Raw genomic sequence first — 11,418 nt, 5'->3', positions numbered from 1 at the left:
CAACTTATTAGCCTGATTTGCCCTGGTTGAGTTTAAAGTGTCATTTTTATAGTACATGCAGTCAAGGTTGCATTTTTTGGCTCTCTGTGCAGAAAATCATCCATAATTTGTGGGGAAGAATAATAAACGTATTCATTTAGCTTGTGAAGTTGTGCTGAGGAGAATTATGGAAAGGCAAGAGTTACTCTTTTTTTTTTTTTTCAAATAATGTGGAGATGCACTGTGTCTATTACAGCCTCTATTGCGAGAGAGAGAAATAATGAGGTCAAAAGTAACTTAAAAAAGTAACTTAAACTACATCCATGCTTCCAATTTCCCCTGCAGATCTGAAATGTATTCTCCATAATGGCTATAAATTATATGTTTCAGTGTATGTTCTACAGTGAAGTGCCACATGAACCGATTCAGTGATCCATAATCACTAAGTGTGTCACGTTTGATCATTTCTTCTGACAGTCAACCCAACGGAGGGTTAATCCTACCAGCTGCGTACTGGACGTGGTTTCCTGAGCGGATGAACAGTGACAGATGATGAGTTTAGTGCCCGGAGGATTGCGCACAAGACAGTCAGTGATCTGCTAACAGCCGTTTAACACCGCAGAGTCCCAGCCGCGGCGACAGACTGGGAGACCGACTCAATCTGGAGGACTTGTTGAGATATTTCGCTTAGAGGGGTTGTGGTATTGATCGTAACGGAACATTCTCCATCACACAGTTTCAGCTCCCCACATCTACTAACCGGGGCACTTCAGGAGAGACATCTCCAGGATCGTTACGCACAACTTTTACGCACAACCGGGGAGCAGCCGATGAACAGAGCTCGATGCGCTGTCACCTGCAGCACGGACTACACTACAGGTTATACTCTCACAGGTGTGATTATGTTAATTTTGCGAACTGCAGGAATGGATGAAACGATCCGCTCCACGCTCTGCTGAGACAACACCAAACCACGGACACTGGGAACTTGCCTGGAACAGCATCGAGCCGCGCAGGGTGCCAAAATGAGCTCTTACTACCAGAGCTGGAGGACCTTACACATATTCTTTGCAACAATTACAGCAGTTCTCACACAAGGTAAGTGACCTGGAAGTAATGGGTTGCGTGTTGTGGTGTATTTCATCTAAACTGCACATAAGGGACGACTATTGCAGCTGCTGCCAAAGTGCAATGAATTAATCTGAAGGCTCTTGGGGATGTCACTGTTTTAGCATTCATACTGTGTCTACACTGTATTTAATGATAACAGCTGAACACCAATGAGCTATTATGGAGCTGTCCATCTTGTGCACATGCTGGGGTGATGGGGGCAGGGCCTTGTTTGAGCAATGCCAGCAGTAAAACAGTTCTCTCTACAAGTCTAAATAATATATAAATGTCCTCATTTGTGCCACAAACTTAACAGCGTTCCAGTCAGCCAAACCCTATGTATTGTGGCGAACGGGTGTGACAGCCGCGAGAGGGATATTAAACATTAAGGGTGAAATCAGTGAGGAGTGAAATACTTGATGGGTTTATATTACAACTTGAGCCATGCCTTAATGCTTAGTACTTTGCTTCTCTAAGGAAGTATTGCTTTCCCTTATGGATGCGGGGTACCCAATTTTCACACACTGTAAGGCAAACAAGAAGCAGACAATCTCAATTCCCAACTTTAATAATGAAAAAAAAAAAAGCACATCACAGAGGCATTTACTGTAAAGCCTATAACTGCCTCATGGATAGCTATTTCCAGGAAATGCAGGGTGGCTGATTTATGTGGATAAAAGGATGACAAAAAAACAGAGAAATTGTGATAAAACAGATTTTTTAAAGCAGCTTTAAGAGTCTCGTTGGACATAGCAATCCCTACCAATCACTGCAAAAGCCTAAGCCTCCCCACTCTCTGCCCATCTTCTCCACCCTCTACACAGGCCCTAGAGGCATTACATGCTGTATGATCAGAACATCCACTTTATATGTTTATATAAAGCACTTCATGAGATAATATAATGCAGTCATGAGATCTGTCTGATGAGAAGTCTAACTTTTACTTGGGGACCAGGCCTGTTTCGCAGCTCCACTGTTGTCAGCACATATTTCACCCTTATGACATGAAATAAATGGCACAACAACAAATCAGCAGCCGGGTGTTGACCACAGAACATAAATAAACTACTACTGAAAAGTTTTTGAACACTATATTTCATCGTTTTTAGCTAACAACCCTTAAATGTGAAGTTCAGAACAGGTGGGTGAATATTTCTGTGACTTTCATTTAATTGGGACCACTATAGTCCAATTAGGTGGATGTAGCAGGCACCACATTGTGCTGCCTATGTTCCTAACAATTTATAGATGCCCTTTGATAATTAACCACATAGCTTCTTGCAGCTTTTTAAAAAAGTCCTTGGGGAACTTGCATCTTTCTTCTACTGTGAGCTGCTGTTAACCTACCAAATGTGACTGCCAAGGGACTAAATGTCGCACAAAAGACTCAAATATTTGTCTTTATGGACCTATTTATGAGCAAGCTGAGACTTTCTTGTGCTTTATTAAAGGTGGATGTGTTGGAAGATCGATAGGACAGAGTATACTGTATGCTTACCTAGTATAAGCATCTGGGCCATTGCCAACACTTTCCTATTTTAAAGTATAGATATAGTATAGAAGATATTTGACCTATAACACTTACATGAAAAATGATCAAAAACCTTGAACAGACAGGACGAAAGAAAAACTTTGAGACACAGAAACCTCTTTTAATCTCTCAATTACTGATTAAAACCAGACATCCATTGTTGTCCTCTGTGATGCTTTTGGGAGCTTCTGCAAGCTGTTTTGCACATATGGTAAAAGTCATTACAGCACATTAGAATTCACAGCGTTTCCTTGGCATTTTAATAGAATAATACAGAGATTGATTACAATTGGAGAAATAATGCTAAAAGACAAGCACGCTGGAAGGAAGTTAGCTGACATGCTTATGGAAATATTTTAATATAGTGCCTTGAGACAAACTGCAGGGAAATGTGTAGCTCATTAGATCCAACAGTGTTTTTATTAAAACTGGTGATGAGGAACATTATTTTGAATGGATCTGTAAGTCTTAATCCCTAAGTAAACTTTCCACAGAACAAACCTCAGCTAGTGTACTACACTTTTCAAAGTTATGCATCGTGTTTGCTTTAAATTTCTATTTTAATGTATGGCAGTAAAGCTCTAATTGGACTGTATTTGCTAATACATGTGGTCGAGATAAAAACACAGAGGGATATTGTACATATGAAAAGTCACAAAATCCGAGCTTGAAGTGAATTTTCTGCCATTGCTCAAAGGCACAGTAGTGTTCAAATGAACAGCTCCAGAATTTTTTTTCACACAGACAGCATTTTCAGTTACACACAAAGAGGGCTGAAAATTGATTAATAACATCTGATTAGAACCCTGGCAAAGAAAGACTCTCCTGTTTTCCCCCCCACTCATAGCAAGCACTTAACCTACATACTGTAGAAAAATACAACGCAAAGGCATTGAAAATGAGCAGTCTTGGAGAGGTGGCTTTTAGAGGCGGTTGTAGCATCTGCATGGCAACACTGATGCTTTCTGACTCAGCCAAGGAGGAAGAGAAGCTCAGGGTCTTCAAAATGAGTGATTTGAGAGGCTGGAACAGCTGGTGCAGTGGATTTGCTGTCATGTTTTTCAGTTAAGGGCAGGACTTTCATCATTATGAGAGGACCAAAGAAGTACAGTTTGCTTACATTGACTACTTGTTAAAAATCTAAAATGTTGGCAAAGGAGATGGATGCATCTTGCCGTGAATCGTAAACGAACCCTGCAAAGTGTGCTGCTGAGTAGATGTGTGCTATCATGTATGCTTCACTTAAAGAGCCTCCTTTTTCTTAAATGTAAAATGAAATAACAAGGAGAGCACAGATGACCCATCAAACCCAACTGTAAAGGGATGAGCTTGCATGTGAAGTACTTTGTTGCTACATTGGCGGTGCATTCTCCCTCCAGGAGACAGTGAGCCAGTTTATATTCACTCCAGCCGGAACTGCTGCCAGCTCTGGTATTAAACAGCACATCTGTCACTGCGGCCACTGGTAGGCTAAGCCAGGACAGTGCATGTTCCCAGCTCCTCATGCAGTGTATCGCCCCACTCGGGCAAACATGACTGACACGCTTGTCTCTGTGTGGATGAGAGAAAGCGATAAAAAAATAAAAAAAACAACTGAAAAACTGTTGTCTTCCTCAGAGGGTTGCTGGTTTGACATGATTTTGACACATGCAGTATAGTTATTGCTGTGTGAACTGTCAGACCATCATGACAGGCTCTTTGCTGGAGTGAATGAGTGGGGATGAAAAGCAGAAAGGGCCGTGATAGACGGACCCGTCAAACACTAGCAACCATGAGGGACGTAACGACTGATATTGACATAGAAAAGCCTTCTTGTTGGAAAAATAACAATTAATGATTCAGTGACGGACAACTTTATATCTGGCATCTTTTGTCATAATTTAACAAAAGCAAGTCTATAGATCTAAATATTATCCCTTTTGTAAGCCATTGTTAGATTTTAGTATACCATGGGACCATACTTTGTTTTGTGTTTAACGCTACTGAAGCTGTTTTTGCACCATGCTAATGCAGCTTCATCCATTTCTGTCATAATCTGCAAAGTAAACACCAGTGTTTTTGTCCTTAATTCACCAAGTAGGGCAATTAGCCACCATATAAACAGTGCACACTCAGGTCAGCAGCTATAATCTTCATAATTCTGTCAAAATGGACGTTTAATGAGGAGACATGATGGCCGGGTGACCTCTGTTCATGTCCACTGAGACAAACACTTACCATTAAGCTTTTAAACCAGATCAGAGAATATTTATGGTCTTTGGTTGTTTTTACTCACTCACATATAAAGGTCATTCAATGCACTTGTGATCAGTATTTAACAGTCAGCCGGTAATCCTCGTGATCATTGTAATGGTATTCAACACAAAGTAACCGATGCATCATTTTTACAGAAAAATAAGCAGATACATTTTCAGATGTATTTCTGTTAAAGTAAGCTTAATGTATTTTATTAGAATCTGGTCTCATCATCTTTTACTTCACATGGTGAGTTACACCGTTCTGTTTTTTTCATGCAGGATCTGCTGGGTATTCACAGCCTGCTGACAATCTGAAAAGCCATTTTAATCTCAGTTTTTGATGGCTGATTTAAATCTTGTGCCAGATGTATCTGATCCCACCTTTCCTCTCCATATAGAGAAAGCTGATCATCCATGACAGAGGTGAAACTGGGGCAGTGGAAGAGAAATATGGAATTATAACACGACAGGCAGTATTTTAAAGTCAATTTCACATGTTGAATCACTTGACACTTGATTTCAGGAGCAGTAAACATTCTATATGTAATACTTTTCTGCATATTATCTTTCTTTAACATGTCTAGTTATCTGAATATGATTTAGGGACTGAAGAAAAATTATTAGATGCTGAGAGAGTGTCAGTTTAAAAAAAAAATATATAATTCAAAATTACTATTTTATTTCAGCCTCCATTTACAAACAGTATTAACAGCTTGGTAAATAGTCATGTCAAGAAGTAGGAATGTTCCTAACAAGTAATTTCCTGGAAGCTTAAACATAGAGTAATTGAAAGAAAATATATTTCTAAAATGTACTATGATAGCCATTTGAAAGTGTTAATCACATTTTCAATCACCAAATCATATTTGAAGTGGCTCTGAAGTCAATCTGTCCCTAATGTCTGCTCCAATGGTAAGAAATCTGGTGTTTGGTGTAATAGTTGATAAAACACCAGCAAGGATTCAAGTCAAGACAAGTCATAGATTTGTATTGTTTATACTACAAGTATGGTAGTCTGTATGTTCATTTCATTGAGCTACCTGGCTTTATATCATTTCACTGATTCTTAGCACGATTGGTTGTTAGCTTTAGCCTGTAGCATACATGTTAGCTGGTTTTTTGGTGATACTTGCCATTGAGTTGCTCTGGAGACCAGGCCACTAAGAGGAGTTGGTGGCAAGCAGAGGTCAGGAAAATACAACGTAAATAATAAAATCACAATTTAAAAAAATTAAATAAAATTACAATTTTATTAATACGTTTAAGGAACAACTGTTTCTGACGCCGACTAGCAAAGGAAGTAACATTTAATAGCATGCACCACCCCAAGAAAAAGGTAACTTTAACTTGCACCATGTTCATTAAGGTGCACTTTACAATATGCAGAGTACAGCAGTTCTATCTCTACATCAGATGTTCATTTCAAATTGTGGTGCACATTAGTAGTTCCATTAAGATGTTTGGATTTAAATTGATGTTAACAAATAAAAAGGTTTTACCAATTTAAAATATCACATTATTTTGATATGTCGTGGGAAGGGTGTTTTTGTGAGTCAGTTCATGAGTTCAAAGCAAATATTAATATCCCTGGGGAGGACCTTGCTTTTTTGGCTCAGTGATCCTCACACTCAATCATTTTTGTCCAGTCACTGAGCAAAGCCACAGAGTTCAACTGCTGTTGAACTTAAAACACTGAACTGAAACACTTAAGCTTCTCATATTGTAATTTACATTATATTTCCCCTGTGTGCTCTGTTACAGGAATTTTAAGGTTAAGCTCACAGGCCTTTTAGTGTAATACATTGATGCTCCACTCAGTTGATCAGTTGGCCTTGGCTGACTTTTTGTGCTCACAAGTGTAAGTTCGTTGAACTCTGCTGGCGTTTTTCACAGTGTTATAATCTCAAATGCAGAGAGCAGTAGAGGATTTCTAAGTTCTGTTTTTGTTTAGAAATGTGGCATTTATACATGGCTTTTAACAAACCTAATGTAATTTCCAATTTTCATCTTGCAGATCTGAGCAGTAAAGAGCTGACCGACAGTAAGAGCCCAGTGCCTTTCCCTGTTTTCTTGCCAGTCAACTACGAGGTGCGAGATGCCGACTACCTCTTCCTGAAGGAGGCTGGGCAGGACTTCATGAGAAACTCCAGCATGCAGAGTCACACACAGCCCTTTGTTATCTTAAGAGCCAGCCGACCGCCAGCCGTCATCGCCAGCTACAGCACTATGTCCACAGAGCAGCTGGTGCCTCTAGATCTGGTCCAGTCGGTGCAGAGTTTCAACGCTCCGGAGGTCTTTACCTTTAACTGGAAAATCCAGGCCTTTGTGCTGACGCCTCGGGTTTTCTCCTCTAAGCCCAAAGTGCGGGTGCTCTTCTATGTTTCGGGGAGGGACTGGGGCAGGGGAGAAGGAACTGTGGATGAGCTACCGTGTGTGACAGTGTATGCTTTCTGGCAAACACAGGAGGTGAAGGGTTCTTGTGCCATGGGAGGCGAGAGGGGAACCTGCATGGCTGAGCTGTCTCCTGCTCTTAGCTGGTTTGCTCCGGGGTCAGAGGGCACCAGCAGGGAGAGACAGGACCCATCTACTGGAAACCCTGTGGAGCTGTACTACCAGGCACAACTCAAAGTCAATGGGAAGTGTATTTCTGTGGATGGAAGTCGTTGGGGTGGCTCCCAGCAGCAGGCAGAGTATGTCCCTGTCACGCCCATGCAGAGGATTGGCAGCGTACGTCTTCTGCAGGTGCCTAAAGGAATGGCAACACTTTCTCGACTCAAGCTCGGTAATTCCATTGTTATACGTACATCCTCCAAACCGCTGAAGAAGACTGATATCGCCACCTTCTACATACTCATGGCCAGCTCTGCTCAGCTGACAAACTTCACTCTCAGGTAAGACTGATTTCTGTTGCCTCACAGTTTGTTGTGCTCAGACTTGCTATTTAAAGGATGCATTATACTCAGGTGTATAACTGTCACTTTAGAGAGCTCAGCAATTTAAATGAAGTATAATGAATAAGCCACATAACCTGCACCAATAATACCAATAATACCAATAATAATTAACTAGCAAACTAATGCTACGATAGCTGAAAAGGCATTGACCTGGAGTTGTTAAGGTTAGTATAGACCATTGGTCAGGGGATAGGCCCTAACAAATCTGGCACCAGTACCTCACATGAGCATGGGCACATTGTCTGTGTTAGCGTTTGAATGCTACACAGGACAGGACTTGCCAAGAAATGGAGGGAGATTCTTAATAATGTGGTATTGCTAACTAACATTAGCTAATTTTGCATTACATGGTGATTCATGCATTTTAGCTAATGATATAAACAATTACAACAAGAAAAATAAATGCTCAAAGCTTAATGTATTGTTAGTCTTTCAGCTAACGTTATTAGCTGCTAGTGAACAGTAGCTGGTGTTAGCAAGCTTCCAAGGTTAGTAGGCTACAAGTTATTTGCTGCTTAACATTACAATACTAACTTTATTTATTATAGCATATTGAAATATGAATGTACACACACAGCATGCACGCTGCGCATGTGTGTGACAGCGAATATGAAGTTTAAAGCAACATTATAGTGGTGAATATAGCAGTGGAGTTCAGGCTTTTTCCTGGGGACTCGCTGTCACCAGCTGATTAGAGTTAGGGGGCTAACAACTTCAGCTCAGGCTCACTTTAGGTGGCACGGTAAGACAATCCTCTGAGTTGTTTTGCTTTGTGCTGCTTTATACAATGACATACATTAAAAATAAAACTTATAATAATTTGGAAGAAAAATAAATTGTTTAGATTAGTACAGACTAATTAATAAAATTGTGGCTAGATCAATCAATAGAAAAATAGTGGTTAGTGGAAGCCCTAATTCAGATGTCACTTCCTTCTCCAAGCTTGGTACCATTGAAAGAGTTTGACAGAGGAGGTGGGCCTGAGCTTGGAGCTCTGCAGCTCTCTTATTATTTGCTCAATTAGAATTCAATAAGGGGAACAGTTCACTAACAGTGATCCTCTTTTCTACTTCTTGCAAATCCTGTGCCATCAAAACTAAGAGAATATGGAAGTAAATTAGATTTAGAACGGATTATGATTTTCTCTGAAAATATGATCAGGGTTAATTGTCTCTCCGGAAACTTTGGTAGATTATTCAAGCCAAATTAGAAAAATACATGTTCGAGTGAGCACAGACTGATGACATTAAGAGATTTTTAAAAGAGCGGTAGTCTTTAAGGTTGACATGGATCAAATAAGGTCATGTGTAGGTTGTGACTCATCATTGCTCTGCTTAAAGGGTATGCTCTGGATCTGTGATTTAGCTACGCACTTCTATTGAATGTGTTAAAATCATGGGGATTATGAGCATAGCTCAATTTAATTTAAGGATCTGTTCCCATTTTGCAATGCAAAATGTTCTTGCTCGACTGGAGATGAGAGCATTTGTAGTTTCCTCCTAAGGCAGTCGTTAATCCTCTGGAGGTCTCTGTGACCTCCTTGGTAATAGAGCCTAATTTTACACTGACTTTAAAGAAAAGAACTTATACTACAATTGTACTATATATTTACCAAGAATGAATGTCTTTACCACTTGACATATTATCCTCTGGAGGAAAAAAATACAAATGCACAAAAGCAAAAAAAAAAAAGATTTCAAGATTTCAGTTCGCCCTTTAAGGTGAAATGATGCAACATGTGAGATTGGCATCTCCAAACTGGATTTAAAATTAAATACTTCCATCTTGCTCTCAACCGTTTCATTGATAGTTTTCATGGTCATCCGTGGCGTAATGCCTTTTATTATCATCTTCCAGACGGAGATCAAAGAGAACGGCATTGCAGCGTAGCTAGATTTGTCGAGGTTAGCTGTCAGGGCAGACAAGTAGAGATTTACGTTAACTTGATTAGAGACTGATTTTTTTTATTATTATTCTAGACACTATCTGCTCGACTCCAAGCCAATGAATAATGGACTGTCAGGAGGTGTGAAATACGTTGTCTAAGTTATTCATTTGGTATATCTGTAGATTTAGATCAGAAGTAAAGTATGTCATAAATCCTTCCTTCAAATGTGGTTTCACATCATGTAATAAATTATAATGTATGCTGCTGTTTGTAGTGCCATTGGAAGTTGTCCAGTTATGTGTCCTTGAAGCCTTTTTTCAAGTGTGTTAGTTCCTGGACAACAGCCTTTACTTGTGTGTGGTACACAATTCAATACTTCCTGAAAAATACTTGAGTCACTTCCGACTTGACTTGCAAATTCATGCTTGAGTGCAGGTGAGCAGGAGAGGGGACAGTCATGGATTATTAATTCCCTCTTCACCTGGTCCTGTGTTCATTCACTTGGGCAGTCACTTACTCAGATCAATTGTGAATGCTGGAATAGGTAAATATTGATTGAGGCAGCAGCTGTGCATGGATGCATTTATCCTCGTCTGGTTTCAGAGTTGAGTCTCTCAACATTTCCTCAGGTCACTTCTTTTTTTTTTATTTTTTACAGCAAAACAAAGAAACAATATGCTTAACGTCTTTAATCCTACATTTCATGGGTTATCTGGATTTACAGGATTATATGAGAGTCCTTAAATTGCAATACAGACCTTTGCATGAATGTGTTTTAAAGGGTTAGACAATGTATTTGAATAATTTAGCTGGGTTCCTTTTCTTTCTGTCTCTTGATTTTTGCTCAAGCAATGAAGCCAAAAAAGAAATCCTGATTTCCCCTCTTCATTCTGTCGCTTTTAATCATTGCGGCTTTAATTCATTTACTCAGTCACACATGTTTCTGAACAAAAAGCAGATAGCAGAAATGTCTCCTCTTGCCCCCTCTCCATTATTTTTTCTTTCTCCTTCCCTCTCGATTCCTGTCTTTTTCCCTCCCCTCCCCTACTTCCTTTCCTCTTTTATTTTCTTTCCCTTCCCTTCCTTTTACTCTCCTTTCTCTTCCTTTCTTCTCTTTTAGTGTCCTTTCAATTTGTCTTCTTTGCTCCTCTCATTCATTTCCTTAATTTTCTTTCCTGTCCTTGCTCTCCCTGTCCTTTGCTTTACTGTCACCTTGAATCTTTTTCTCACCAATCCCCTACTGTTTCTTTCTTTGTTTCTTTCTTTGTTTCTTTGTTTCTTTCTTTCTTTCTTTTCTTGTCTCTATTTTCCTTTCTTCTCTCCCCTCTCCACTCCTTTACTCACAGTTTCCTCCTCTCCTCTCCTCTCCTCTCCTCTCCTCTCCTCTCCTCTCCTCTCCTCTCCTCTCCTCTCCTTGGTTGGACTGACTGGCAGTCTTGTTAGGAGGCTTTGCGGCCATTAAACTTGCGTGATGGACAGTCGTATTTATACAGTATGTAAGGGTGACCAACCTCTGAAATTATATATTTCTTTGCATCCCATAAACATGATACTATACACTCAGTGTTCATCGAAGTCACATCCTCAGTAACACATCGCTCCCTCCCCCCGCTTATCAGCACATTAACAAGCCCGGTGCATCCGGTCCTCAACAGCTGTCTGTGTGCTTTATCACTGTCTGAATGTCCCATTAAGCTTTGCTTAATACTCTCTCATCAG

At 40.0% G+C, this 11,418-nt stretch overlaps 1 protein-coding gene across 1 annotated transcript in view; it reads left to right on the top strand.

Annotated features, from left to right (window-relative positions):
* The first annotated feature begins 650 nt into the window (after window positions 1–650).
* LOC131974741 (transmembrane protein 132D) overlaps window positions 651–11,418 on the top strand; it is a 37,034-nt gene continuing 26,266 nt past the window's right edge. The window contains exons 1-2 of the mRNA XM_059337184.1: window positions 651–1,077; window positions 6,872–7,748. Of these exons, the coding sequence (XP_059193167.1) occupies window positions 1,005–1,077; window positions 6,872–7,748 (950 nt within the window). The 5' untranslated portion in view covers window positions 651–1,004. The remainder of the gene's footprint in view (window positions 1,078–6,871; window positions 7,749–11,418) is intronic.

The sequence above is a fragment of the Centropristis striata genome, chromosome 7, assembly GCF_030273125.1.
Source record: "Centropristis striata isolate RG_2023a ecotype Rhode Island chromosome 7, C.striata_1.0, whole genome shotgun sequence".
Classification (NCBI taxonomy): Eukaryota; Metazoa; Chordata; class Actinopteri; order Perciformes; family Serranidae; genus Centropristis; species Centropristis striata.
Note: the sequence above shows the minus strand (reverse complement) of the source record. Positions and strands in the feature narration are given on the sequence as shown.